The sequence below is a fragment of the Drosophila obscura genome, unplaced genomic scaffold (genome assembly GCF_018151105.1).
Source record: "Drosophila obscura isolate BZ-5 IFL unplaced genomic scaffold, ASM1815110v1 contig_17, whole genome shotgun sequence".
In the NCBI taxonomy this organism is placed as follows: Eukaryota; Metazoa; Arthropoda; class Insecta; order Diptera; family Drosophilidae; genus Drosophila; species Drosophila obscura.
In genome coordinates this window covers 2,337,017-2,364,543 of record NW_024542757.1, presented here as the reverse complement: position 1 = coordinate 2,364,543, position 27,527 = coordinate 2,337,017, and the positions used below count along the sequence as shown (strand labels likewise).

Below are 27,527 nucleotides of genomic sequence, written 5' to 3'. Positions count from 1 at the left end.
GTTTGAAATAGTTAACTTGATAATTTTTTACACATATAAATACATTAACATTAACATACAAAATTAACTGTATGTTATTATACTTACTTTTTACAAACTTGTCCATGGCACTACCACGATCCACGCCAACACCACAAATTATTATCTTTTAAAGTAAGTAGAATAGATTAATTTTTGTAGGCAAATTCGCTTAAAAAATATTCCCTTACCTTATAACGAGTTCTGTCTTTCGGTTGTAAGTGACGATAATCGATGTTTGCAGAAAAAACATCGATGCTGAACATTTTTGAGCAACATCGATACTATCGATATTACATCGATGTTTTAAGGTAAATAGAACGTGCGGTTTTTGCTTTTTCCGAAGTAATTTCATATTAAATCTTGTATTAAATCTCACCGTGCTCTGAGATACTTGATAAAACAGAATTGAATTGAAAAATTCTCTATTTAGAATACAAACAACATGGCACAGAGCAAATTGAATGATCTTGCGGGCAAGCTGGGCAAAGGTGGCCCACCTGGACTTGGTATTGGATTGAAGCTCGTGGCGGCCGCAGGAGCTGTGGCTTATGGTGTTAGCCAGTCCTTTTACACAGGTAAGGAAATGGGATTGAAAAAATGCCGAATATTGATGGATATAAGCAGAAACATGAATGCCGAAGCGGCATGTGCACATAACCTCAACCGGATCGAGTGCCAATGTGAGAGTGTATGGGTGCGAGGGCCTGCGCTATCTCCATATTTCATAACTATTTAATAGCCTTGCACAATCAATATTCGCTTAAATCGAATCTCCAATGATATTGCATGCTTTGTGGACCCACTTTTTATACATGGCTCTGCCAACTTTTTATATTTCTGTATCAAATATTTCATCTGAAGACGATTGCATAACAAACTCCACATTTTTTGCTTGCAGTCGACGGCGGTCACCGCGCCATCATTTTCAACCGCGTTGGCGGCATACAAAATGATATATTCTCCGAGGGCTTGCACGTCCGCATTCCCTGGTTCCAGTATCCCATTATCTATGATATTCGCTCCCGTCCCCGTAAAATTACCTCGCCAACCGGCTCAAAAGACTTGCAGATGATCAACATTTCACTGCGTGTGCTGTCGCGTCCCGACTCCCTGAACCTTCCCTCCCTGCACAAGCAGCTGGGCGTGGACTACGACGAGAAGGTGCTGCCCTCCATCTGCAATGAGGTGCTGAAGAGCGTGATTGCCAAGTTCAATGCCTCGCAGCTGATTACACAGCGTCAACAGGTGAGTGAATTGAGCACAATCATATCTGATTTGATCTAAATGAGAATTCCTTGTGTGAAGGTGTCGCTCCTGATTCGCAAGGAGCTCGTCGAACGTGCCCGCGACTTCAACATCATTCTGGACGATGTCTCCCTCACCGAGCTGAGCTTCGGCAAGGAATACACTGCCGCCATTGAGGCCAAACAGGTTGCCCAGCAGGAGGCTCAGCGCGCCGTCTTCTTTGTGGAGCGTGCCAAGCAGGAGAAGCAACAGAAGATTGTCCAGGCTGAGGGTGAAGCCGAGGCAGCGAAAATGATATCCTTTTACAAACACAGAAACTTATCTTTCGATTTAGCAATTGCCATGTGATTTGCCTCTTGGTTTTTCCCTTAACCGATATGTTTACTTAGGTCTGGCCGTGAAGCAGAATCCAGCCTATCTGAAGCTGCGCAAGCTGCGTGCCGCACAAAGCATTGCCCGCACGGTATGATATTCGTCTGGCCAATCTGCATTTCAATGCGAATCTCAACATTTGCACATTTGCATTTTTTCCACAGATTGCAACCTCACAGAATAAGGTCTACCTGTCGGCGGATAGCTTGATGTTGAACATTCAGGACTCTGCCTTCGATGACATGACCGAGAAGGTTTACAAAAGTAAATAGCTCTCGTTTTGATTAACAAAAAGAGTTTACTTTTAAGTTGAACAGTTTCTGATTTTGGTTCCAATCATTGGCCAAAACATGGACATAGCCTTAATATTTGAGTAACTTCTAACGCGTTCTACGTACTCGTTCTCTTTTTGCCACATCAATTTCGTTCTGTTTACGTTTCTCCAATCCTTCCGCGCAACACAGTAGCTGGCGACTTGGACTAAGAAGCGACCACAATATTCCTTGTTGTTAATTAATTCTTATCCCATATTTTCGAGGTAGTGCCTAAGTACCGTTTAGTTTTAACCACTCTCAAGCGGCAAGTCGTCCTCATTTTTTTCACAAGCTGTCTGCGTCGCAGCTCGCGCTGTCTGTGCGCTGGCCTTGCCATTCGGAGACAGCTTCATCCCACATCATCTTCGAGTCGCAAGCGCCAAGGCACAGCCACAGCACAACGGGCCAAGCGCTCTCAGTTTGTGAGCTTGAGAGGCGACGCGGGCAGATGGCCGCATCAGCATTTAACGTTCCTTGTCCCATCATCAAGAATCACGTGAAACGGAAACATATAATAAATGCGTACTGAGAACTGTCGATCTGTACTTGTCCATTGGTCAGGGCCGATTGTTAACATTGATTTTAGCTCTCATCGGTTGCTGCACACACTCGTGAAAAAAAAAAAAACGAACTGACGTGTCCACCAGCACTTATCAACTTATCACAACAATAATCACCATCCCCGTCATTTTTACAGTTGGCACGGGCTTGCCCAAGGATTGGCTTAATCCAGGAAAAATGGTCGGCGCATCGGTCAATGAGCTGGGGGAGAAGGACGGCAACAACGTGGGCAATGTGGCACGCAAAACAGCGGGACGGATGCTTTGATTGGGGCCACGATCCTAGCACAAATATCAAGATATCCACGAGGATAACGAACCTAAGTAGCAGACAATGAGGACGCTGTCTGACTCTCACTCTGACCGTCTTCAAATAAGAAACATTTACTTATCCTTATAATTGCGTGTATAAAATACATACGAATAGTACATAAGAGTGTATATAGTATATAATTTATGTGTATAGAGATTTATGTATGTAAATTGTAGGCAGATTAGGTTGCTTCTCCATGTTTGATGTCCTTGCTAGCAGACTGCTGTCCCTCAGGCCCCTGCGGCATTCCCATGTACATAACGTGAATGTGTGTTGGGGAGTTTGGGTGTGTGTGTCTAATGTGGGAGATCTTGACTAGAAATATGTGGTTGTAGCTCTGTTTTTATTCGTGTGGCATGTGTAAAGGGGAACCCCGTTTTGTCCGTCCATTGTTGAGCAATTGAACAACCGCCAGGGACCTGTTCTCAGTGGTATGCTGCTGCTGCTCGCATCTCCGTCGTCGTCGTCGTCGTCGACGTGTTGAATAGTCGCACATATACGAGTATCTCTATTCCTATATATATCTATTATTTATAACGAACTGAACAATCAATCAAATTCCTGCATTAGGCGTGGGGTTAGCTTTGTATGTAAGTGTTTTGTAGTTGGCCTAAAAACGACGCGACATAGACCAGGATCAGGCTGTCGCCGGTGGCTTTACTCCTCCTCCTCCTCCTGTTCCCGCTCCTGCTCCGCTGGTGACACTGCTGCCACTCTCACTGCCGCTGCCACTTCCACTGCTGCTGCTCGCGTTGCTGTTGGTTCTCCGGGTCTCGGCCAGGCCGGGAGTATCGCGTCGGTGGCGTCGCAATGTGGAACTGGCTGAGGGCGCCGAGCTGCTCAGCGCAATGTTGGCCGTGAAGGCAGCCGCCTCCGCCCGACTGGGAACGGTCAGAGTTCCTCCGGTTACTGATGCTGCCACTGCTACTGATGATCCTCCCGTTCCGTTGGTGCTGCTAGCGGCGCTCGCTGACGCAGCGGCGAAGGACTCGCTGATGCTGGCCAAGGGTCATAAGTTCGTCGTCTGCACCAGTCCGCGCTCCAGATGGAAGCACTCTAGCACTGCAGCGCCCACGGAGCTGCGTCGAGCCACCATGGCATTGACCACACTCCACTTGTTGAGCCGCGGATCGTAGCGCTCGACGGAGTTAAGCGAGGAGCTGCCATCATTGCCGCCCAGCGCGAACAATGCGCCCTCCACCTCGACCACTTCGTGGGTTGATCTGCAAGGAAAACGAATCGTCCGTTCGCATTGGAAAGCCGAAGCCAGGATTAGCCACAATTTCCACATACCTGCGCGAGTGCATGGCTGCAATTGGCTCCCAAGTGTTCCGCCTCAGATTGTACCGCTCGCCGCTGGACATGCACATGGTGCCATCGTTGCCGCCAATGCAGTACAGATGCCCATCGGTGGAGGCCACTCCACAGCTGCTGCGACGGGCCGTCATGCTGGGAACGGGCTGCCAGCGGCCCACGCGCGGATCAAAGCGTTCGACACTCGACTGATAGTTGGTGGAGTCGAAGCCGCCCAGGCTGTAGATGCAGTTCTCCAGCACGGCCAGGCGGCAGTAGCGACGCCGCGTGCTCATGGCCGGACAGGAGCTCCAGATGCCGGTGAGCGGATCATAACGCTCCATGCTGCTCAGGCAGGAGGCACCGTCGTAGCCGCCGCACACGTATATGAGGGCGTCGTAGGAGCAGATGCCCAGGCAGCTTCGCTTGGTGCCCATCGGGGTGATGTTGCTCCACTTGTTGGTCAGCGGATTGTAGCTCTCGGCCGTGGCCAGATCGCTGACCCCGTCGTAGCCGCCCACCACGTACAGCTGCTTGTGCAGGGACGTGACACCGGAGCGGGAGCGACGCCACAGCATGGGGGCCACCGGACTCCAGCTGTTGCTCCTCGGATTGTACACCTCGCACTCGTTGTGGATGGCGAAGAGGCTGCCCCCACCGACGGCGAACACATACGGCTTCATGCCCTCGGGCCGCCGCTCCTGCGTACGCTGACTGCCCATCACGCTGCGCTGCTCCGGCAGCAGATGGTACTTCATGGCCTCCAGCAGCAGCTCCTTGCACTCGGAGTCATCGCGCATCAGCGTCTCCGCCTCCACGCAGCTCATGAGGAAGTCGCGACTGACGAGGGGCAGGCGCACGTGGGACATCAGCTCCGAAGTGTGCAGCCGCCGCGTGGCCAGATCGTGCTTCACCCAGTTGACCACCGCCACGAAGACCTTCTCTTCGGAGCTGATGTTCAGCTGGCTGTTCGATATCAGCTCCCTGACCTCCTCGAAGGGCAGCAGCAGGAACTCCTCGGTGCCTACCACCTGCTGGAAGTTCTGCAGCGCGTACTTGTGGGATCGAGTGTGCAGCTCCTTGCACGAGTGTGCATCCGCAAAGCTGCGGATGCCCAGACAATTAGAGGGATGCAGCTGTCGCAGCAGAAACTTGCAGCACGCGTCGCGCACCGAATGCATCTGCAGCAGACCCGAGGCGGGCAGCAGCACCTGCACGTTCTGCTCGGTGATTGTGATCTCCCCGGTGTAGGTGTAGTCGATAAGCTGGCGCAGAGCGCTGCTGTCCACGTCATGGAGTCGGACCAGGCCCTGAGTGCGTTCGAGCATGTCATCTGGAATGAAGGGAGAATCGTGTGAGCATTGACAGCTCTCATTTCCCCATTCCCATTCCCATTGAGCTCCACTCACCGTTGAACATTGCATAGAAATAGGGCGAGACAGAGGCCAGCACCACTCGATGGGCATTGATGGTGTCGCCACCCACCTCCAGACGAACGTCGCAGAGCTGGAAGGATAGACGAAGGGCCATTACCACACGCTGTTGACACATGGAGTACCATGGGGCCCGTTCGATGGGACCAGACAGAGTGTCGCTTTACAAATCCGATTAATTCCTGGCTACGTGCTCAATTTTGCAGTGCGCCTCCTGCCCCCGTTTGAATCCTTACAACACTTGTCGTACCTATTCCATTAATAACTTTCGAAAGAATCCCACCCTCCCGTCTCGGCAGTCAATGCCTCCGATTGAGAGCCATCTTTGATGGCAAAGTGTCGCTTACATCATGACTCGATTCGGGCTAAGGCCAAGCCGCCCCGCTGGGGCTCTAAAACGGCAATTTGCTTGGATGGCCCCACCCCTGGTTGAACTCTGTGCCGGGGGGCGGGTCTGGGTGACAATTAATTTTGCCGACTGACCAAATAAAGTGAAACGAAACGAAAGAAAGAAATTAAGTATGCGGCATGTGGGACCGCGTCAACTAAAACTTGCGACGGCCTCAATCACGCGCCCATTCTAAATAAATATTTTAATTATGTTCACGCCTAATGCAATTAGTACAGCAATATCAAGATCTGTCAATTGAACGGAAAGTTTTCAAATGCCCTTTCAAGTGATACTGCGGGGCGAAACTTCTTCGTTAGCTTTTAAGGCTTGTCCCATCTTATAGATAGATAGATATCCCTGGGCATACCTGGGCATTTGTTCTCATCTGATTGATGGCCGCAAAGGAGGCAATGCAATGTCCTGGATTCTGATGATGTGCCTGGGGCAAGACCTCCTCGTTGGGTCCCGGTGGGCTCAGATCGCTGGGCGTTTGTGTGGAATTGTTGCTGGTGGTGGTGACATCCTCGTTGTTGCCACTCGCCTCCCCCGAGCTGCAACAGAATCAAATTCAAATAATCATTAATGATGATGTCGCCAAGATGTCGCCAGAAATCTGAAAATTCCCCGGCATAGCTCGGGGGTTGTTTATGCTATGCAATGGGAGGCGCTCTGTTTCGGGGGTGAAATGGTCTGGATGGGGGAGACTACACAGCTGGAGTCTCTCCACTCGAATTTCACTGTCTACTTACTGATTTGATTTCACAGGCAAAAACATTGCGGCCTCGTCTGTTGATGATTGTGGGGTTTATGTTTATATTGATGTGGATGTGTTTGCTTGTGTTGCTTTTTCCTTATCGCAAGGCAGCAGCTACTCCTCCTTCTAGCGCATCTTTCCCTGCTTTGGTCCTCGGTTTGTTCAGTCTTTTCATTGGCAGTTCAGTTCAACTCCAGCTCCAACTCCAGCTGTAATGAAGGGCAAAAATCAATACCTGGGACAATACCATGTTGTGGCCACCCGCATGGAATAGAACCGAATTTAGGTCACTGGTTGGGGTGGGGGTGGGCAGGGAATGGGGATTACTCGTAGAGCGTGGGCAGAGAGCCGACATGATATCATTCCGGCGTTTTGGGCATGTCAAAGTGAATGCGAAGCATCTGAATGAAACTAAAAACTGGGTTAAGTGTCCTCGCCATTCTCTTGGCCATTGTTTGTTCCCCCGTTTGATGTCCTGATGTCAAGGCATTGTTAAGCCAGGCAGGGACTGCGACTGCATGAGGATCAGGAAATGGGGCCAGGATGTGGCCTGGGCAAATTGCTTGTAGCATGCAATTTGCACATTTTTGCCAGCCACATTTCCCCTCGTTCTGATGAATACTAAAATGGCAAGCGAAAAACAGCCAACAACGAGGTGGAGTTGAGTGGAGTGCAGAGAGGAGAGGAGAGCTTTCGTATCGCGCTTGGAAAGTTCTCTTTGGGGGGGGTCAACAAAACGTGTCTGGGTCTGTAGCCAGCGGCCCGTGTGTAAAACGAACGTCACGAATTTATCGCTGCATTAACAAAACGAGGCAACAGCTACAGAAATAACAGCCACTGCTTGAAACATACTCGCACAAAATTTCACTTTACACACAAAACAAATTAACGACAATTTCAGTTTCGGTTTTTAGTTTTTTTTTTTGCCAGAGAGGCGGAGGGCCGCCTCTGCTCTGCTCTGCCATGCCATGCCATGCTTGAGGGCGCAAATGTGTTGGAGGGCAATGTACCCGGGCTGCTCGGTCTCCCAACGGTCTCTCTACCCAACGACACCCTCTTAAAAAGAAGCCCCATTAGGCAAATGTTTACTGCCCAGCAGAAGGAAAATAAAGCAGAACAAATTATAATATGGTGGGGGTGAGGTGTAACAAGCTGCAGTCGTGGGATAGCCCTCAATTCGCGTTGCATTCGCTGGGACCCCACTGTACTCCTCTTCCATTTTTGGGTGGGGTCAGCACTCGTCACACTTGGCGTATGAGTAATTAAAGGCAAGCAGCCAGGGTCAGAATGGGTTGCGGTTGTCTCAGTAACAGAGCACAGCACAGCTAACGGTGGCTTGTGGCCAACAGCAACATCCCCAGCACTAGCACCAGCACCAGCAGCAGCAGCAATGAAATTATGTTCAGAGTTAAGTGGAAACACGTTTAGTTCATTGGTTCGACACACACACGCAAAGGAAGGAATGGAAAGGAACAGGAAGTGGTTAAAGGGGAGGTGCAGGTGGTTAGGAGCAGGAAGTGGATGTGACCTTCAGGTGTGGCAAAGCGGCGCGAGGGTGGCCAAAGCTTTTGCTTTAAATATAACACAAACAACACTTAAATTATGGTTATCAGAAGGGGAGCAGAAAGAGCGTTGACAGGGAGAGAAGCTGTGTGTGTGTGAGTGTGTGTGAAATTCAAATTAACAAGCTAACAAGCTGGAGACGGAGACGAAGCCAAATCGAGTGTATGCTCCACACGTAGCTTCCCCCCTGTAAATTTGGGTAAAATGGTAAAAAATGGGAGAGCCACAGTCATTCAGTAATATTTAATGCTTGGCGACAGACCGAAAAGCAACACAGAAAAAAAAACCACACAAAAAGAACCCAAAACTCGACAAAAAATTGTGCAAACATTGAACCGGTTGTACAATAGTTGTGTGTGGGGCAGAAGCAGCAGCAGCAGCAGCAGAACTCTGCTGTTTCGGCACATTTGCTTGATGGCCAATGCCATAGCATGCTGTCCACGTGACTTGCTACTCTCCGTATCTTAAAGAATTCGATTCTTGTTGCACGCTTCATTGATGATTAGTGGCAGCTGATGCAGCATTGCATCATTGTCTAAGCGCCTCCAAGGCTAACTGCTTTGGCATCGATCGGAAGCGAAGCGATCGAGTCAGCCGTAATTACAGCTAAAATCAATGACTAAGATGCAGATTTGTAGAAGCTTTTGCTAACCGGAGGCTAGCCTTAGGATAGAGCATTCCATTCATAAACATAAATGCTGTAGGGCATCCAGGGAATCGTTGATTTCAGCACAGACTTCAGCTATTACCATATTTAGCACATGTGAGTACGAACGAGTATTTGCTCTCAGCCACAAGAGCATGAGGCTCTTGAAGCCGCCCCCAGAAATCAAGTGCCAGTGCGTGCTAGGCAAAGAGATTCTCACCATCCCCGAATATGGCTGAGGGGTACGCTAACCCGGGATGTGGGCCAAGTAAACAGCGCACGGCCCGCCCACCAGCGATGGGGGCAGCCTGTTAGGCGTTCAGCCATTGAGCATACGCAACGTAAGCCGACAGATTGTTCCATTTGGTAATCGTTGTGTGAATCGCTGCTAGGGGAGGTAGAGGGACACCACAAACAGCACAACACAACCCCCGAGACGCGATGAACGAAAGTGAGCGTGGATGCCCAGGAATGGGCCCTGGCGATTGTCAGAGCCGGCTTTTTCCGTACGGCATACGGCGGGTCGTCAACCTTCTGCCAACGCGGGAAATGTGAAAACAGCCGTTTTCCCCATGGCGTCTGCGCACTCATCCGGCAACTTCAGGTGGGGGGGCGAGCATACGGAATGGGAGTTGGCTTCTTTCCTGGCAAATGCAACGCCAAGTGCAGACCCTTAGTCCAGCGTTCTACTCTATTCTGTTTTGTTCTGTCCTTTCCGACCAATAAAGAAAGTTATTCTTGAATGCCGCACCTTTTCCTCAAGTTGAATTGGAGTTTGTTTTTGTTTTCCTCAGGTTTTCCCTGGTTGTAACGGCACTTGGCGCGAGTCCCTTACCGGAATTCACTTTGCACCACGAATTTCGAATCGCTGCTAAGCCAATTATTCTGTCGCCTCCAACAACTGCGATGGATGCGCAGGCCACAACTTCACGGCGCGAAAGCTTGAATTCGAGTGAGGCCCACTAGCCATGAGTAGCCCCAAAAGCACCAGAGCACAGCTTGACACTGAGTGAAACGACATGGCAATGGAACGGCAAGAGAGCTTTTAGCAGCAAGCGACGACTTATTAATGCGCTACACCTGCTGGCACTCCCATGTAGAATGTGAAAAGCGTCGACTTATTTTACTTATTTACAATTGGGAAGAACTTTTATTATTATTATCCCCAGCAGGATTACCAAAAATGAGTTTAAGCATTTTAATAGACAGATCTTTATCTCAGGATAAAGCTCAGGATAGTATTTCTAAATTGGCCTATATACATTTTCATTTGTATGTATGCTACGGTTATATGTATGTGCGTACGTAGTATGTGTTAGGTTAATCATTAAACTTTTAATTGAAACGGTTTTTGTCAACTGTTGATCGGAACTTTTTTAAATACTGTAAGCGAAAGTTGCCGCCTGGAAGCGTGGCAGCGTGGCAGCCTGCCTGACTACTGATGGCTGATGGCTAGTTTCTGGACTATTAAAATCCGCCCTGAAGCTGTGCACACAAACTCAATTACGTATGCAACTCAAAAAAAGGAGCACTGGTCAGGTCAGGGCAGTGCAAAGCCCTGGACTGGCTGGACTAGCACAATGGATGGCTGCATGGCACAATGACCAGTGGGGGAAAACCACCAGCCAGCCACTGACCCAATTATGTTAATACAAAATACAAAATTGAAAAAGCGAAAGCCAAAGCCTTGTGACGTTGACGTCACATCAGACATCAGGTTATCTGACTTGGACGGGATATTGGCAAGGAGATGCAATACCAAAAACTAGGAATATTGCGCAATATGACAAGATAATTGCGCCCGTTGCCTGATTCTTGAGTCCCTTTGGCACACCTGAGCCTTATTGGCCCGTTAAAAAGTCAATAGGAAAAGGATTCAATGCAGCACTCGAAGTACAGACTCCTTGGACACTCGACTCCGCATCCCATTCCGAGTGCCATTGCCGCTGCCATTGCTCTGCATATTTGAAAATATCCCGGCTCAGGTCGCACTTGATAAACCCCAAACCAATGGTGACAGGTTCGCGTCCAGAGCTGGTGCGCATGTCCCCAGCGTAGCCATCGCAAAGTGTCGCTGTTGCTGTCGTTGTCGTTGTCGTGGGGCAACAGGTGCTCGTAGGTTGTGGGTGGGTGGCAAGGGATGGGTTCGGTTGGCTTTAGTTCGCATCCTGGTGGAGCTATAAAAACGCACGAAGCTGCCGCCTTCATGGTCAGTCGTTTGCAGAAGCTTCGCCGTGGAATTCGATCCTAACGAGTGGGAGCAGCAGTTGTCCTTTGAAATTGTGTAAAATTAAGCTATCTGAGATGTGTTTCGAAACTATTTAGTCCAAAAGGGTAGTCTTGAGGTTTCTGCTTCGAGACAATGTAACAACGCTCCCCAAGGGCTCCACTTTAAAATTTATTCACAAAATGTCGCATCCAATGATGAGGCGTTGGGTTCTGATGCTGTTGCTTCTATCTGCAGGTGAGTTTCTTTTTTTGCTTTTAATTCCAAATATTCCCTTTATGCCATACCCAAATCCCATTGAGTGTAGATGAGTAGATGAGTAGGTAGGTGTAGATAGGGTAGATCGATCAGGATGTAGCAGACTTATGCAAGACAAAATGTCGCATAAATATGCGACAGACATATGAAAGAACTATAGTACAGCTCCATTGAATTCACATAAAACAGAGCTCTTTATGGTATCGGAAATGATTCCTACTGAATGTTACGAGTACTGGGTATAATACTGGGTATACTGATAGAAGATTAGTTTTTCCCATTAATCTATATTCCTATCAGCAAAATTTGTATTTATTAATTTGAATGACCTAATAACAATTAACAGAAATCAATTTCTTGTTAATCAAAGGTGTAAAATTTATTCTGAACGCGGAGTACTCGAACTAGAAGAACTCGCAATGAGAGCCAGATAACTATGAGTACTCCTATGTTTGCTTAGGTTATCTTTATACTCCTTATCAGATTAAACAAAAGAAACGAGTCAAGTAAATGAAGCGCAGCAGTGTCAATTTTTGCACATTCTCAAATTTGTTCCTTCTTCTCATTGACTTCTGCACCATAATTCGTTAAAAATTTTTAAACCCCGAAATCTATAAGAATCTATATTTTGGGCCACAGCCAAAATTCTAGTGTTGACTAGTGTTATATACATATTTACATGCATTCATTCCAAGAAATTGAGCAGGCAAACAATGAAGTGGGGTTTTTTTTATTATGCTGATGAATCAGAGAACATGCTAACATTTTCCAGTGTACACACTTACAGGTAATACAGTGAAAGATCTTTAGCACAGAAACAACCTATAGTTGAGAGAGAGAGAGAGAGAGATAAATAAATATGCAAAAATATATACCAACATTTTCAGTTAAAGTCCAGTCCAATTAGTCCAGATAATGTACGCAAATAGAGTTTTCACTGTTTCACCATACAATGAGTGCACATTATACACATGCATAAGCAGAACTTACATATAGGTAGGTACATACATACATACATTTAAATGAGATCGCATCTTGTGGAAACCCCCCAACAAATATTATTTCGTGCAAAATTAAGTTTTCCAGCACTTGATGCGAAATTGAACATTGACCTTTGCTGAGGGGAAACTGGCGCCTATCAGTAATTAACATCTGTAGGATTGCTACGGAAATTGGACAGCGCACCCTTTTCGAGGGCCAGGCCAGCGCTCATGTCCCCGCTCCTGTTCGCTTTTGTCCTGAAAATCCTTGGGGAACTCACTTTTAATGGCCCATCGTTCCTCGATTCTTTCCACAGCAGCGCCGATGCGTTCGGCACCCCTCATCCGAGCAGAGGGGGAAACAGTGCCCTGGGACTTGCTGCCGGAGAGCCGGGAGCTCCTACCGGACAGCGATTGGGAATGGGTCCAGCCAGAAGCGACGACGTCATACCCATTCCAATTCCCATACCTTGATATTGTTGACAACGGAAGTCCTTTGCCAAAAACGAAGGCTGCGGAAATGGCAAACGAATTGGGCGATGCGACAATGGCGGACTATTTTCCGCCGTTTCCGGAGCTCCTGAGCCGTGAATGGCGTCAGCGCCAGGAAAACTATATCAAAAAGTTGCTGGTCCTGCAGAAGTGGCAATCTCCGCCAAGAGCCAGAGCCAAGCCCAAGCGGTCGCCCATCCAATGGCCCTTCGACACGGGCAGTCAGGAGGATGCGCAGCAGCCACCGTCAGGAGAACCACGCTATCCGTACGCCTACTTCTGGCCCAACGGACAGCGGCCCGGCAAGCGCAAGAACCTGTTGCAGACGCAGTCTCTCCGGTACATGCCCTCGATCAGTGCTGGTGGGTAGCGGGGGCTGGTCCCGTCTTGATGCCTCTGAGTGTTGTTTACGTCTTCTTCTAGGAGCCATGACCAATCTGGGCAACTTCTTCAACCATCTTGAGAAGAACGTGCGCTTCGCGGAGCAGTCGCAACTGGGGGAGTCGGAGGTCCGCCTGCTGCAAGGCAGGCATCCGCATCCGCTCCAAATGAAAACACCCCTCAATGGGACAGACGCCGACCCAGTCCAGCAGCAGCAGGAGCAGGACCAGAAGACCTCGAAGCTGCTGCAAGCCATACGCACTTATCGACCCTCGCAGAAGATCCGCTCGCTGGTGTCGCGCAATCCGCAGGGCTATCGCGGCTCGCAGCTCATCGATCCCAGCTACATGTGGCTGGGTCTGGGCAAATGACAGTAAGCCCGCCCAATGGTCGATGACTATCCGTAAGGGCTCGCGCACACACCAGCTGAAAGCGAAGCCGAAAAACTCGAATACCATTGCTGCTGAGCTGAGCTGAGCTGATCTGAAAGCTCGCCCATTGGTCAAGCATGTTGGTTTTTATCAGCTCCGCTTTCAGCTAATGTGGGCGGGCGCCCACAAAAAAAAAAATTAAGTGTGCAGCTGCTTTTTAGTTGTAGGCCCCAAAAATGCTTGTTTTTAGTCTGTGTAGAAAATATATTTTAATGTTATCAGCAAAAATGGCAAATATTTGTTTGGCATCTGAGCGATCATATTCGATGAAGAATAGGCATACGGGGATGGGGTTGTGGGTAAGTATATGCGGATATACATGTATGTTTTTAAATATAGTTAGAAGGGAATTCGCTTTGTTCGAATGACTTCGTTTCCAATTCCCATTTAGATCTTGGTGTAATTCGGATAGGTGGTGGCCGAATGCTCGCCCGACCTTTGGGGTGGTCCCTGCATCAGCGGGCGCTGCTGATCGCTGGAAAGCTGTAGATGCTTGAACAGCGAGTATACGCCGTAGTACAGATACCACCAAAGCCCTGGAACGAAAGCAATACACAATTAAAGCAGCGTGCTTGGTGATTTCTCTGTTCAAATAGGAAGTGTATATATGAATACTGATTTACATCTGTATGTACATACGAGTATGTGTACGTACAGTACAGACGTACAGTATACAGAAAACCCAGCGATAAGCTCTATCTGGCTGCAATTTCACAACATTTGTTGTATACCATTTCCAATTATAAATGCATGCATGTATATTGATGTGCATGTGTGTGTGTGTGGATCCAGAGAATGATTCACGCTTTACATACCGAGAAGACCGCCAGAGACCAGGAGTTGTGGAATAGCCTGGAGAAAAGGTGAGTAACCAATGGCCACCACCCATACGGCCGCAGTGTAGATGATGGTGAAGAAAAGGGCTATGCCGGAGTTGATCAGCCAGGGCAGCAGGAGTAGGTGACGCTCCTGCAATACAGAGAGAGAGAGAGAGAGGACAAAGACAATGCATTTTCAATCGGCCAGAGCTAAGGATTGAGGTTACCTTAACAGTGCCCATCACCAGAAGAGACGAGGACAGCAGATTTATTACTTTCAGAGCCAAAAAGACGCTGAACGCTATCACCAGCACTGCAAAAGAATAACGGATACATATACATAAATGTATGTATGCATGTAGGTATGAAGGTAGAACAGTATCAAATGCACGCGGTTTATCACTTACCAGTACGAATTTGGCTGACACTCATTTTTTGATTGGACTTGGCGACCTCTTCTGCGATTTCATCAACAAATCCGAGGGCAGTGCCTAGCAAGATCACTGCCAAAAACGACCAAATCACGCCCAGCCATCCCACAACCATACCGTAGGTGTTCAACCGCATACCGCATACTTTGGTCAACATTTTCACTGGGTTGGGTTTTTTCCGATTCTTATTCGCACAAAAAGAAAACTAAACTGCAATCGTTCGCCGGCGCACTAGAAATGGAATTGCAATAATTAAGTCGCAAAAGCTAACATCCAAAAGCAGGGATGCCAGATCAATGGAAGTCGAGGGAGCAATATCACAGAACGCTGTCCCGGAATCACTACGAAAGGAAAGTCACGGAACGGCTGTGAGCATCCAAGTATTTCTTTGATGTTCAGTTAAGTGTGATTTGCCATTATATAAAATCTACAATGAAGTAAGTTAAATATATTTTTATAGCAGAGCTTTAAATAATCCTGACTGTGACTGTGACCGAAAATAACAGTGTCACTCTGACAGTGCTGCCGTATATGTAGATATTTACGAGCTTTTTGAATATAACCAACCGTTTTCAGTTTCATTTCATGCGTAAGTTTTAATTGTGCGTTATATGCGTAGTTAATATATGTATCTTTCTATCGATTGCTTGTTTTGTTCAAACACCCACACACGCTGGCTATCGCCAGCGCCAGCGCTAGCTCGCTCTACCAAACACACACTTTAACACTCGCATCACACTCACGCGCTGTTATCAGTGGCGTACGTTACTAAGTTAATAGCTAATAATAATGGTAACGGGTTTAGCGATATTTGATAGACCAACAAAACGCTAGAAACACACAAGGTTTCTCATAGACACTTCTTTGGACTATGATTTTTTTAAAGTCCATATGCCAAAAACTTTTATTCTGATATCTTTCCGAGACCCCCAGAGCCTCACACCTGCGTTCTCCCCCTTCGTAGCTACGCCACTGGCTAACATTTCTCCGTTTATTAACAAATGTTGCTCCGGCCGCCGACCTAGAGACGCTTCATTCTCGTTTTCATTCTCGCGCGTTGTGGTCGCTGCTGTTTGTGCTCCAAAGAATCTCGACCGGTTTTCACTTTTGTGGAAAATTCAAAAGACTACCGAAGCCAAAGAATCTCAAGATGAAAATCGATCTGACTGTCGATCAGGGGCCATGCAACACAGATCTCAGGAGTTGGTGCCTTGGCATAGCGATCTTTTCGCTGGTGTCCATCACATTTAATGTGCTCTTCGCGCCATCGGGTATGTGATGTGGAACTCAAGGCGTGGCATTTGTTTATCTGGATAAATTCATTTGTCCGTTTGTGGCAATATATTTAAATTGTATGCTAGTGTGCTCAAAAACGGATATGCTATGCCTTAAAAGCATTGATAAATACACATACATATACAGATTTAGTCCCCTGTATATATTTTGAATAACTAAACGTATACATATATATGTACATTGTACATATATATATATGCTTAAAAAGCATGAGCTAATCATCTCCCCACATCGAAACAAGTTCCCATAGTCGTATCTGTTGTTGGTTTTTTGAATAGAATAGCGTGAAACTTTTCTGATGATGACGACATGTCTCGCGTGTGTCACCCAATCCAAACTGACTCTTCGATTCTATTTTTTCCAGTGGTCAACTTTGTTGGCTTTGCCATTGCCTTAACGGCCAATATATTATTGCTGATCGGCTGCATTAAGGTGAGTTAACTAAAGATATACGCGCTTATATCTGATTCATCGATTTCTGTTTATCTTTGCAGTACAAGCGCCTGTTGCTCCTTGGCTGGCTTATATACGCCTTGCTCGTAGTCATCGGTTTCCCATTTGCCGTATTCGGCGTCATCTTCCACTACGGAGGGTATCGTGAGTCCACCGGATTCAATAATATATTCGGAGCCTTGCTTTCGTATATTTTAACGACTCGTAAGTGCTATCTTGCTCCCCAAATTGTTGACAGAAAGTATAGACCTCTCCTTTGTTGCAGTTATCGTTGTCTTCTGCGCCCGTCTTATCTACTCCTACTACGTACAGCTGAAGAACCGCGAGGGCTCACCTCAGGCCGTGCCTGTGGTTTGAAGCTCACATTTGCCATAGACTAGGGCTCCCCTAGTTTCATTTTACCCCATCACCATACGTTTTCTAGCTCTGTGTGTTGTTCTTGGAATAAAATACGCTCATGTATTTGATTGCAACTTGTCGTAAACACGTCTCTTATTCACTTTGACTTCGGCGCAACTATCAACAGTTTAAATACATATACATTACATACAATACAGGGGCTATATTAATATTACTATTATTATTATTGGGCTATGGGCATCCATCTCTCTTAAACACTCAACAGTTAAAACAACTGATCGATCACACTACAGATATCTATACTGGTATATATGTATATAACTATATATATATATATATGTATGTATGTATACTCTATGCTCGCTTCGCCTCGCCCCATAATCTTCTTGCTAGCTAGCTATATATCGTATCATACTCAGCGTAAGCCTTACTTAGACATAAAATGGAAAGTTGGTCTTCTTATTGTTGTGGGTCTGCATCTGCATGAAGCTCGTCTCTGCGTTTTGGCTTGTGAGGGTTGCCTGCATGGCGGCGATGATGCGAGCTGCCTGGCCACGGCCGCCATGTGCCGCCGGTTCCATGGCAAACTCGCCCAGATTCACATTCAGTTTGAGCTCAAACTGCGACAGACGCGTCGTCTGCGTCTGCGTCAGCGTCAGGGTCTGCCTGTAGGGCGTTGCCAGTTTTCATCTGGGCGTTGTGAGACTGGGTAGCTTCTCCAGGAAATCATTGGCCAGCACATCCTCGATCTCCTCCAGGCAATTGGCCACATCCCGCTCCGTGTCGGCAAAGTTGCGCGGCTGTGGACAGCTGATGCCCAGGGTGGAGAAGAAGGCGTAGAGCTCCTGAAGCGATTGCAGCTGCTGGAAGTTCAGCATCAAATGACGATTGCTGGGACGCTGCAGCAACTACAAATATACGGAGGAATATGGAGATTAGTTGACGCTAAGGTTATCATATAATCTGCAGATAATGCCGTACCGGCGATTGGCTGGTGTACTTCATGTCCATCAGCCTAGCCACGCGTCTCACATGGGGCACATACAGCGCACTGGGCAGCGCGGCCAGGTTCTCCAGGCTGCCATTGGGCAGACCCACCTCCTCCTCGTGCACATCGAACTCTGTGCCCACGAAGGCCCATCGATACATCTGAAAGTGGGGAAGTTTGGTCGCCGGCAGCACACAGCCAAGTTCCAGCAGCTTGCAGGCCTCCAGCTGAACTGATCGCCAATGCTGCATCGGTGTCTGGGCACTGATGCCGTTGCTGGCACCAGAATTGTTTGACCACGACACATCTATGCTCGACGGCAGTCGCATTTGTTGGCTAAGGAGAAGAGCAGATTGATTAGTTGGATCACATCACAGCTGCGACTGACGACTGCGCCTCACCTGCGCTCTTCGCTCTCCGACTTAAGTTCCTGCTCCATCTGCAGGAACACCTGCACCATTTCGGCAATGATGATGGGCCACAGCGAGGTAACATGATCGGGCGACATGCGGAGTAGCAGCACCCTGAAGCACAGGAATACTGCCGCCTGCACTGACGGGCCCATTGGCACCAGACGCAGGCTGTTTGCCAGTTGTTCTGCGTGCGAAAATAAGTACAAGGATCAAGTACATCTCCACCTATAGATATGTACATCTGCAGATTCGATTCACTCACCCTGAATGTCCGGCATATACTTGTTGTGCTGATCGAACTCGCTGCAGTAGATGACAAAGGCCAGGCGCTTCAGCAGCATGCCCCTCTGCTCGAACTCCTGCTCCCGCGACGTGAATATGTTCAGACTGCCTGCCTGTGAGAGCGACACCCTGGTCATTAGTTCGCGGAAGGTGGTGTTGTCGTAGGTCATCAGGCTGTCCATGATCATGCGCCAGAAGGGGAGGCACGAGATGTGCATCTGGAAGAAGGAGTTGTCCAGCAGCAGGTCCAGCATGTCCTTGCGCCACGCCTTGCGCGTGTACTGGTAGCCACTGAGGCTGGCCAAAAGGGCCGAACAGGCATAGAAGAACGGCACATTGCGGGCCGTGTGGTTCTTCAGATAGGGCGTGATGTTGTACAGCAGGGGGGTCACAATGTTCACAACCTTGTCCTTCTCCTGCGACCCGTAGGCCACGTCCAGCAGGTTGGAGAGGATGGTGGCCAGGACGCTCTGGGCCTGCAGCGAGTACTGCTGGATGCCGCCGCCGCCGATGCTGTTGTCCTTGGCCAGGCCATCGGTGTCCTCCTTTACGGCTAGGTTGCGACGCAGCCAGGTAGTCTGCTCCAGGCAGGATCCGGCCACACCCGACAGCGAGTCCACCAGCCGCGAGGTGACGTCGTGTAGCTCCCTCACCTCCTTCTTGTCCTGGAACGGCATCTGGGGACACCGCTGCACGAATTCGTTGAGCAGCATCAGCAACGCGAACTGCGCCGGCGGCGAGAGACTGAGCCCGTCTCGAATGAGGGCTAGCAGTGAGCTCCAGGCGTCCGCTAGCTGGGAGCCGGGCGCAGACTTCATGTAGAAGTAGAACAGCTCCAGGGCGCTCACCTCGATGCTCAGATGGGCGGGCGGGCGATGGATGGGCGGAGGAGACCGCACCACCTGGTGCAGGGTCATCACAAACGAGTCCATGGGCATCACCCGTATGCTGGACACCAGGGAGACCAGCGAGAGCTGTCCCGGACAGGCTTGCAGGGTGGAGTTGCGCTGAAACTGGTCGGAGATGCTCAACCCACTGGCATTGGAGCCATTGCTACTGCCCCTTTGCTGCCAGGTAACTGCCACGGCGGCCAGGAAGTTGCAGCCATGGTGCAGCGATACGGGCGACAGGAACTCCATCAACTGCTGTCGCACGGGCCGCAGTTGTCCCAGCTCGCTGTCCCAAATGGCCGCCACACTGCTCATGATCCTGGGCAGGTGCGAGAGCACTGCGTTGCGGGCAGCTTGCAGCTGCGGATTGCGCGGTGCCGGTGCCGATGTGCCGGTCGTCAATTCGCTGGTCGAGAGGAACGAGTGCACAATGCTGTTCAGCAGCTGGCCCGTGCTGGAGCTCTGGGCCGAGGAACTAGTCTGGGGATACGCCTGGTTGAACAGATGCGAGAGGGCTGTCTGCTGGGTGTTGTCCAGCAGGCAGTAGTGGCAGAGAATGGTCAGGGCCTCCAGCTGTGACAGGACGTAGTCGGGCGGAAAGTGACGCTGCTGCTGGAGGCCGAGCCGGGCCATGCGGTCCAGGTTGTTGCACAGCTGATGGACCACACTAATCACGATGTTGGTCAGCGAGCCGAAGGTGAAACAGTTGAGCGAAGAGGTCACCAGGTCCGTCCAGTTGCGGTGCAGGTGACGCAGCCGCTCCTGCTGCAGTGCGCCCAAGACGGCGGCTAGGAACATGGGCTGCTGGCTAATCAGGCAGTTGGGCAGATACTTGACATTGGCTGCCGCTCCCTCTGCCAGACGGGTGGGCGAGGCGTTGCCCGTAGATTCTTCGCCAGCCGCGGGCGGCGTGTCCTGCCGCAGCTGGTGCACCTCGTGCTCAAGCCGGATCACAGACAGGAGCAGGCGCAGCAGCTGCAGCTGAAAGCAGTCAGCGTGCAGTTGATCGTCCTGCGGATCGTTGAAGCTGAGCACTTGCTCGGCGTAGCTGCCGGTGGGTGCCCTGCGGCCGTAGCTGCACACGGAGCTGTTGAGGCAGTGCAGCATGACCTTCTGCAGCTTGGCGCGGGCCAGCAGATCGGCGATGTAGCATGCCAGGCCTCTGCCCATTCCCTTTACGATTTCAATTAGCTCTGTGCAAATCAGGGTCAGCAGCTCAATGCTCTCCAACTGGATCCTCCGGTTATTGACAATATCCTGCAGCGTGGGCGGCTGCCGCTGGGCGTCCAGCGACTCGCGCTGGAAGTAGCCGCGGGCATAGAACAGACACAGCGTGACCAGCAGCTCCAGCTGCATGCATCCGCGATAGCCCTGGGCGTACTCGGAGTTGCCCACACTGCCTTCGAAGCCCTTGCCGGAGATGCTCTTGCGGTGTCGGACAAGCAGCTGCTTCAGGCTGGCGCTCGAGAACGACGTGGTGATGGACAGGCAGAGGAAGGTGCGTTTGTCGCAGCAGATGATGTTGCGCAGCGTCTGCAGGGCGTAGAGGGTCTGGCGCGTATCGTAGATGGCCAAGTAGAGCAGCAAGTGGTTGTGGTACAGATGGGCCGCGTCGGCCAGGGAGCTGCTGCTCTTCATTGAGCTCCGCAGACTGGTTTGCTCCTCTGCGGCAGCAGCCGCCGCTGCATTCTGGCGAAGGATCTCCACGTTCTGCTTGCCCTTCTCCAGAGTCTTCTGCCAGTCGGGCTGCAGTTTGCTAGTCTCCAGGCTGAGATTTCGTCGCTTGTCCTCCACATTGATGGTGGAGTCTGTGGCAGTGGCAGCTTCCTCTTCGCCCTGAGGCTCACTCTCTGGAGCTGGCTCCACCTGGGAGCAGGAGCCACTGAGGTTGCTGTCCGTCGATGTCTTGGATATGCAGCTCAGCCTCTTCTTGTCGCTGCTCGTCAGCAGCTTCTTGCGCTTGCCCTTGTCCTGCTTCTTGTCCTCGCGGAAGTACTCATCCGCTGGCAGGGCATCCGCGTGCAAGTCCGTCAGGCTGTGCTCTGTCTGGTCTGTGGCCACAGAGTTGAGGCTGGTCTCGCCGGGAGTCTTCTCTCGGGTCAGGCGATACGTCTTGCGACTCTTGATCTTCTCGTGCTGGGTGAGGGCCTCAGTGACCCGCTCGCAGTCGCCCACGAATCGCTTGACATCATCGCCGACCCCGGCACTGGAGCTGACCGTAAGGCTGTCCTCCTTCTCCAGACTTGTTTCGCGCAGTTCCGAGTCCGACTCGAAGTCGCTGCTCTCGGAGTTGTCGGTTATGTCCTGGTCAAGGTGCGACGACTGATCCAGCTGCTGCTGCTGCTGCTGCTGCGGCGTCTGCTCTTGGGATGTCTGATCACTCTCGTCCATGGCACAGGCCAGCTTCTGCTCCAGCGGTGTCTCTTTGTGGGGAATCTCGATGCGCGGCTCCTCCAGATCCGTTTCGTCGTCAAAGTCGGTGGCATTCTCCAGTGGATTGATGATCAGGCCAATGGTGTTCACATCCTGGGCTGCCTCCGTGGCCATGGCCGTCTTGTCGCTCACAAAGTTGGACGTCTTGTTCGTCTTTCCACCGCTCAGAGTCACACCGAAGATTTTCTTGGGTAAATTTCTGATGGGGCTCTTCTTCTTGGCCCCGCTGGTTGTCTCCATGTGGTGATACTTGACGTTTCCCTGCTCCGAGCTGATGGCGTACACATCCCGCTCGAAGGCTGGCGCAGTGTCTCCCTCGGCCTCGGCAGACTCGCGATACAGCTGCTGCATGTGGACGATGCCCACCCGCTTCGAGTTCGCCGAGAGGAGAATCTTGTAGAGCGGCTTGGTCAGACGCGCTAGATCTCCGCGCAGCAGCGAGGCCTGCAGCCAGTTGGTCACAAATGTCCGCTCGGACATGTAGTGGGGCAGCCCCAAGGTGTCCAGCACCTTGAGCAGGGTCTTCTCGAATCCCCGCGACGTCTGCTTGTCCCTGCCCAGATGCCACAGCAACTCGAACTTCTTGAAGCTGCGCGCCTGGCTCTCCCTCAGCCGCTCGGTGGACTCGGTGGGGCACAGCAGTTGGGCGTCGCCCAGCCGCTCCAGCTGGAAGCTGCGCAGAGCGGTTCTTCCACAGCCAGGTATAGGCTGCACCTGCAGCAGATGCTGCGCCTGCATTCGATTGCCAATGACCGTCTCCACCAGGCCGCTCTCCAGGCAGCTGTGCAGCTGATGCAGCAGCGCCGCAGTTTGGGCCGGATCCGTGCAGGCGGCGCCCAGGTAGTCCCACAGAATGGAGCTCACCAGCTGAAAGACTCGCGTTTGCTGCTCCATGTAGCTGACGTGGCCGAACTTTAGCAGCGGCAGCATCACCACGAAGGTGACTCCCGGACTCGTTGTGTGCTCGATCTGCGAGCGCAATAAGCTACGGGGAAAATGTGCATAAGTCGGGATTAAACTATGGAGCGCATGATCGCATGATCGCTTACCTGATCAGATCGAAGAGCGTGGTGATGGCCGACACCTGCAGTTCCTTGTCACTTTGGGCAAAGCAGGCCACCAGACACAAGACCTTCAGCCAATTCGGCAACTCCGGCTCTAAAGGAGAATCAACATTAAAGGAGATTGCTCTCTATGAAAGTGCTATACCACCACTCACCGCTCTTGTCCAGCACAATGTGCTTGTTGCAGTTGGGGAACGTGGACATCTCCACCAGCAATGTGGCCGCCAGTTTGACGGCTCCGCGCATGCTCAGACTCAGCTGCAGTTCGGCAAGCTGCTGGACACTGCGCTGCGTCTGGGCATCGATGAGCAGGCTCTGCTCCTGCTGCTGCCTCTCCGGTGCCTCCGTGGCTTCGCTGTCGCTGCTTAGTTCGCTGGCACTGGCCAGCAGTGGCAGGGAGTGATTGAGCAGTCGCTGCAGTTGCTTGGAGCGGGGCACTTTGTCCACGCGCAGCAGATTGAACAGACGCTCGATTTGTGACTCACGGATGGGGCACTCATACTCCAGCACCTGCTCCACCATGAACAGGCTGGAGGTGTGCGAACTGTGGGAGCTGGTGCTGCGCTGCAGCTGAACCTTCACCGAGCACTCCGACGTGCCATCCGATTCGATTTGTAGCAGTTTGCGGGCCACGTATACCTCGAAAAAGATCTCGTACTGCCGGATGCATTTCTCCAGTATGGAGAATCCTCGCTGTTGGGTGGCGCGGCTCTCCTCATCCAGATAGAACTGTGGCGATTGGTCGGGTGGGGCGCTCTTTGGCTCATCGGCATCATGGCCATTCCCAGCGACATCAGTGACGGCTGCGGACTGCACCAGCACAATGTCCTTGGGTCGCTGTTTCTTGGGACTACGTATGAAGGGCACTTTTGCCTTGGCCTTGAGCTTCTTGATGCTCCGAGGAGTGTCTAGGTCCGAGGACGACTGCTGGCCCGTGTCCGAGGCGCTTATCTGTGAACGAGGAATCGTTTATATAGCAATTACAATTATTTCAATAAATCTCGTTATACGGAAAACTCACATCCTTGTCCAGCTCAGAGAGACGTGAAATGGACTTGGCCTTCTTCTTGCTGGGACTCTGCCGTCCCACGCTCTGATTGGAGGCCGAGCGTCGTATGAGTTCCTCGTCGTTTGGATCTGCGCTTTGCAGCGAGTTCTCCGCAAACTGATTCAGGCGCGAGTCCGACTTGCTCTTCTCCAGGGAGCTTCCCTGTGTATGGGTGCCCGGCACCCCCTTCTTAGCACTGTCGATGGCCACCGCATCGACTGTAATCTTCTCGTCCGATGAGGAGCCCGCACACTGCTCCATAAGTTTGTTCAGTTTAATGGGACTTCTGTGGAAGGCAAACAGAATACAGATAGGAATACGAATAGGTTACCAAAGATCAAACGAACAACATCATCATGTGTGTTCTTTTGTTTCGCTTACGTTATCATGGGCTGCACCCTAGAGACGATCTTCATGCATAGCTTGAGGGAGGCGGTTATCTCGCTGCTAGTCACGCGATCCATGTGAAGGGACATCAGCTGGGTGATGGCCAGGAACACTTTGGGCAGATAGACGCGCGTCGTCTCCGTGTACATTTCCAGGGAGACGGTCTCCAGAAGGAACTCGGTGAGCACGCAAATCTCCAGCACACACGGATCGCCAGAGCCCACCTCGCAGGCAAATTTATCGACTTCAGGCGAGTGCGTCTTCTCCTGCTTGTCCTGCGAGGAGTTTGCCTGCTGGCAGGCCCGCTCAAACATGTTGGTCATGTAGCTCCAGATGTAGGCCGGATCGAAGGTGGCAAAGAGCAGGTTGGCGGACTTGAGAGCCTCCGGATTACCGCTGGATATGTACATGGCACGTATGATGTCGTGCAGGACATAGTCCAGGACAGCGCTGCCAATCTCTGCCTTGTCCAGCAGCGACAACATTATCCGATACGGCTTCAGGTCCATGGGGGCACACTCCAGACTCAGCCGCAGCGTTGTGATCAGGGCCCGGATCAGTATGTGCCTCGAATGTTTCACAAAGTACGGCACTGGTTGCTCGTCCAGCGGCGCTGCCGAGGCGTCCAGCGAGAGGGTGTCATAGGTGGGCGAATTCTTGGCCACCTCGCTGCCCAGCAGCCAGCTAAACAGTCGCCTGTTCAGCGACATATCGCGTCTCAGTATTGTATTGAGGCCGTTGGTCACCAACTTGACCAGATCATCTTCGGCCAGCAGTGCCGTGTGCATGGGAAACCCAAGGAGCAGGAACTCCAGCGTATTGCGCTGCACCAGGATCAGGGAGTCGTTCAAACAGGCACACAGCGCCGACATCATTATCTCCCGATTGTGGCCCATGACATAGATCTGTTCCTGCATGTCCAGCCGCTTGTTGAAATGCTCCAGCAGATAGGTGATGGCTGGCAGACGGATCGCAGCATTGTTGGCCACCGACTCCCACAGCACCGTGTAGAAGTGCATGGGATTGACGGCATTGCACACTTGCTTCAGCAGCGCACTTATCCGCTCAAAGTGGTCCAGCCCGCAGTCGTAGCCGGGCAGGACACCGTTCAGAAAACCACTCAGAGCAGGCCGCAGCTTGTCTCCGAGCGGCACAAAATACGTTTCATAGATGGCCAGCAGAGCGGGCCGCACATTCATGGCGGCATAGCCCAGCAGGGGGAACAGGCCAGCGCTGGAAGTGCAGAAGCAGAAGCACGACAATTAGAGAATAATCTTCGGGCAGTGCTCTGCTGAATACTCACCTGTAAATAAACTCTGTGGCTAGACGCTCGGGTCCAGTCTTGCTGAATATCACCGAGTAGGTCTCAAGGGCTTTCAGATGCACCCCCGATGGCAGGGCGGGATGCATGCACTGGGCCAGACGCTTGGCTATCTTCAGGCGTCTGGGTATGACCTGATACTGCGTATTGCTTGATATTGCCTGCCAAAGTAAAGAGCAAAAAAAAACAAATTTTACAGTGAAAAAAAAGCCTAGAAGAGATAAGAATTGGTCCCGCGCCCGGAAAACGTGGTGATTCAGCGGACGCAGCTCAGCTGCGACCCGGTCATATCTCAGTTGCCACATCGGGGGGTGCGATAAAAGCCCCTTGGGCTGTGCAGTGCTGGAGTTGGGTGATTCAATACCTTGCTAAGTTTGCCCAGCGCCGATATCAAATCCGCCCACTCGCTGGAGTATTCGAAATTGCGCAGCGCTTTGTCGATGTTTGTCATGTAGTTGCGGTATTTGGCCTCGGCCATGAGCTTCTGCTCCTCCATGAGTGCGTCTGCAGACTCCATGGCGACGTCTTTTGCCAGTCTATTCGGCTATTCGGTATTCAAGATAATTGCTCTCAAGATTGAGTCGTTGGCTTAGTCGGAGCACTGCAAAACAAAGGCACAAAAAGCGAATAATCAATAGCAATTAACAAAAAGCAAACACAAACACTTGTTGCCGTCGTCGGAGTCAGATTCGTCGTGATTGGTGGTGGTGGGGTGGTCGTCATCGTGTCGCTTCGCGTCGTGTCGCGTGTCCTTGGGTTTGAATTCTTTATGGCCATACAGTTGTTTCAATTTTAAAACGCTCCCCCAGCTCCTCTGCATATTGGAAAAGTGTGGCATCCGGAGCACTTGCTAAGCCAACTGGCCACACAAGGGGGCGTGTGGAGGGGGATGTGGTCTATGAGCTAAATGCAGTTGTCGTAACTGGGGAAAGGGAATTGAAACGGGATGGGGCACGGGCACGGGTGGCTTCTTTGTTGGCCGATTATTCCTACCCTAGATGCACACACAGCGCCACACAGCACATACCACACACACGTTTCGCTTAATTGAGTTTCTAAACCAATTTCAAATTTCACCTTGTTAACCCCCGTACCGTTCAGCGTACAATATTTAAATTTTCAATTTGTTATCGACAGTTCTCGAGAATTAATTCGAACCGACGTAAATGTGGCCACAATGCGTGGCAGGATAAAGTGTATTTTGTCCAAGTCGCTCTCTCCTCTCTCTCCGATCTGAATGAAATGCAGCGACTGTTGGCAGACTAGAGACCAGCTGATGACGAATTTTTGCTGTTTGCTTGGGCCAACGGGGAGAGGGACAGAACGGGTGCGCGTGACGATGGCGAAGGGGAGTTCGTTCAGACAGAAAGAGATAGACTTGTCTGTGTTTGTTTTCGCCTTCATATATTACGGTTACATCGCTTGGCTTATTGCATTTGGCATTGATGGTGCACATACCACAGCTTTCGTTTGTTGGTTTTAATACATTTCACATTATTTAATATCGCACTTCTTGTGTTTTTGTGTTGTTTTTTTACATGGCAAATTTTTTTGCTGTAACTTGCTAGAGATGGCCTATTGATTATGTTTTCTCTCAGTGACTCGTCACGAGTATTTTTAAGTAGCCGATTAGTAGTCGATAGTCGATTCGTAGTCGACTCCAAATTAT

General features: G+C 50.6%; 6 protein-coding genes across 10 annotated transcripts; 3 read left to right on the top strand and 3 right to left on the bottom strand.

Moving 5' to 3' along the window:
* Positions 1-377: 377 nt before the first annotated feature.
* LOC111076575 (prohibitin-2) lies at positions 378-2,965 on the top strand. The gene is made up of 6 exons (XM_022370409.2): positions 378-596; positions 920-1,266; positions 1,327-1,560; positions 1,652-1,729; positions 1,803-1,902; positions 2,650-2,965. The coding sequence occupies exons 1-6, from the start codon at positions 464-466 to the stop codon at positions 2,778-2,780; spliced, it is 1,023 nt and encodes a 340-aa protein (XP_022226101.1). The 5' UTR covers positions 378-463; the 3' UTR covers positions 2,781-2,965.
* Positions 2,966-3,292: 327 nt separating this feature from the next.
* On the bottom strand, positions 3,293-9,845 carry LOC111076572 (kelch-like protein 17). Its single transcript, XM_022370406.2, has 6 exons — positions 9,657-9,845; positions 6,692-6,905; positions 6,310-6,493; positions 5,528-5,624; positions 4,119-5,451; positions 3,293-4,048 (listed from the first exon to the last, which is right to left on the bottom strand). The coding sequence occupies exons 2-6, from the start codon at positions 6,715-6,717 to the stop codon at positions 3,835-3,837; spliced, it is 1,854 nt and encodes a 617-aa protein (XP_022226098.1). The 5' UTR covers positions 6,718-6,905; positions 9,657-9,845; the 3' UTR covers positions 3,293-3,834.
* Positions 9,846-11,133: 1,288 nt separating this feature from the next.
* On the top strand, positions 11,134-13,909 carry LOC111076567. 5 transcript variants are annotated; one of them, XM_041592142.1, is made up of 4 exons: positions 11,963-12,177; positions 12,278-12,390; positions 12,469-13,224; positions 13,286-13,909. In XM_041592142.1, the coding sequence occupies exons 3-4, from the start codon at positions 12,657-12,659 to the stop codon at positions 13,612-13,614; spliced, it is 897 nt and encodes a 298-aa protein (XP_041448076.1). In that variant the 5' UTR covers positions 11,963-12,177; positions 12,278-12,390; positions 12,469-12,656; the 3' UTR covers positions 13,615-13,909. The 5 variants fall into 5 exon arrangements, with proteins under 5 accessions (XP_022226093.2, XP_022226094.2, XP_022226092.2 ...); XM_022370401.2 differs by lacking the exons at positions 11,963-12,177; positions 12,278-12,390 and adding an exon at positions 11,134-11,369 and having other exon boundaries at positions 12,691-13,224; XM_022370402.2 differs by lacking the exons at positions 11,963-12,177; positions 12,278-12,390 and adding an exon at positions 11,134-11,369 and having other exon boundaries at positions 12,688-13,224; positions 13,289-13,909.
* On the bottom strand, positions 13,858-15,172 carry LOC111076568. Its single transcript, XM_022370404.2, has 4 exons — positions 14,900-15,172; positions 14,720-14,805; positions 14,490-14,643; positions 13,858-14,210 (listed from the first exon to the last, which is right to left on the bottom strand). The coding sequence occupies exons 1-4, from the start codon at positions 15,078-15,080 to the stop codon at positions 14,062-14,064; spliced, it is 570 nt and encodes a 189-aa protein (XP_022226096.1). The 5' UTR covers positions 15,081-15,172; the 3' UTR covers positions 13,858-14,061.
* A 781-nt stretch (positions 15,173-15,953) lies between these two features.
* On the top strand, positions 15,954-17,145 carry LOC111076554. The gene is made up of 4 exons (XM_022370386.2): positions 15,954-16,194; positions 16,584-16,651; positions 16,714-16,876; positions 16,938-17,145. The coding sequence occupies exons 1-4, from the start codon at positions 16,074-16,076 to the stop codon at positions 17,027-17,029; spliced, it is 444 nt and encodes a 147-aa protein (XP_022226078.1). The 5' UTR covers positions 15,954-16,073; the 3' UTR covers positions 17,030-17,145.
* Positions 17,121-27,521, bottom strand: LOC111076546 (protein dopey-1 homolog). The gene is made up of 11 exons (XM_022370378.2): positions 27,317-27,521; positions 26,223-26,459; positions 25,841-26,019; positions 24,532-25,770; positions 24,124-24,436; positions 23,258-24,053; positions 23,088-23,196; positions 18,696-23,023; positions 18,422-18,617; positions 18,014-18,356; positions 17,121-17,940 (listed from the first exon to the last, which is right to left on the bottom strand). Exons 2-11 carry the CDS (start codon positions 26,373-26,375, stop codon positions 17,719-17,721), a joined length of 7,878 nt encoding a protein of 2,625 aa, XP_022226070.2. The 5' UTR covers positions 26,376-26,459; positions 27,317-27,521; the 3' UTR covers positions 17,121-17,718.
* Between the last annotated feature and the right edge of the window lie 6 nt (positions 27,522-27,527).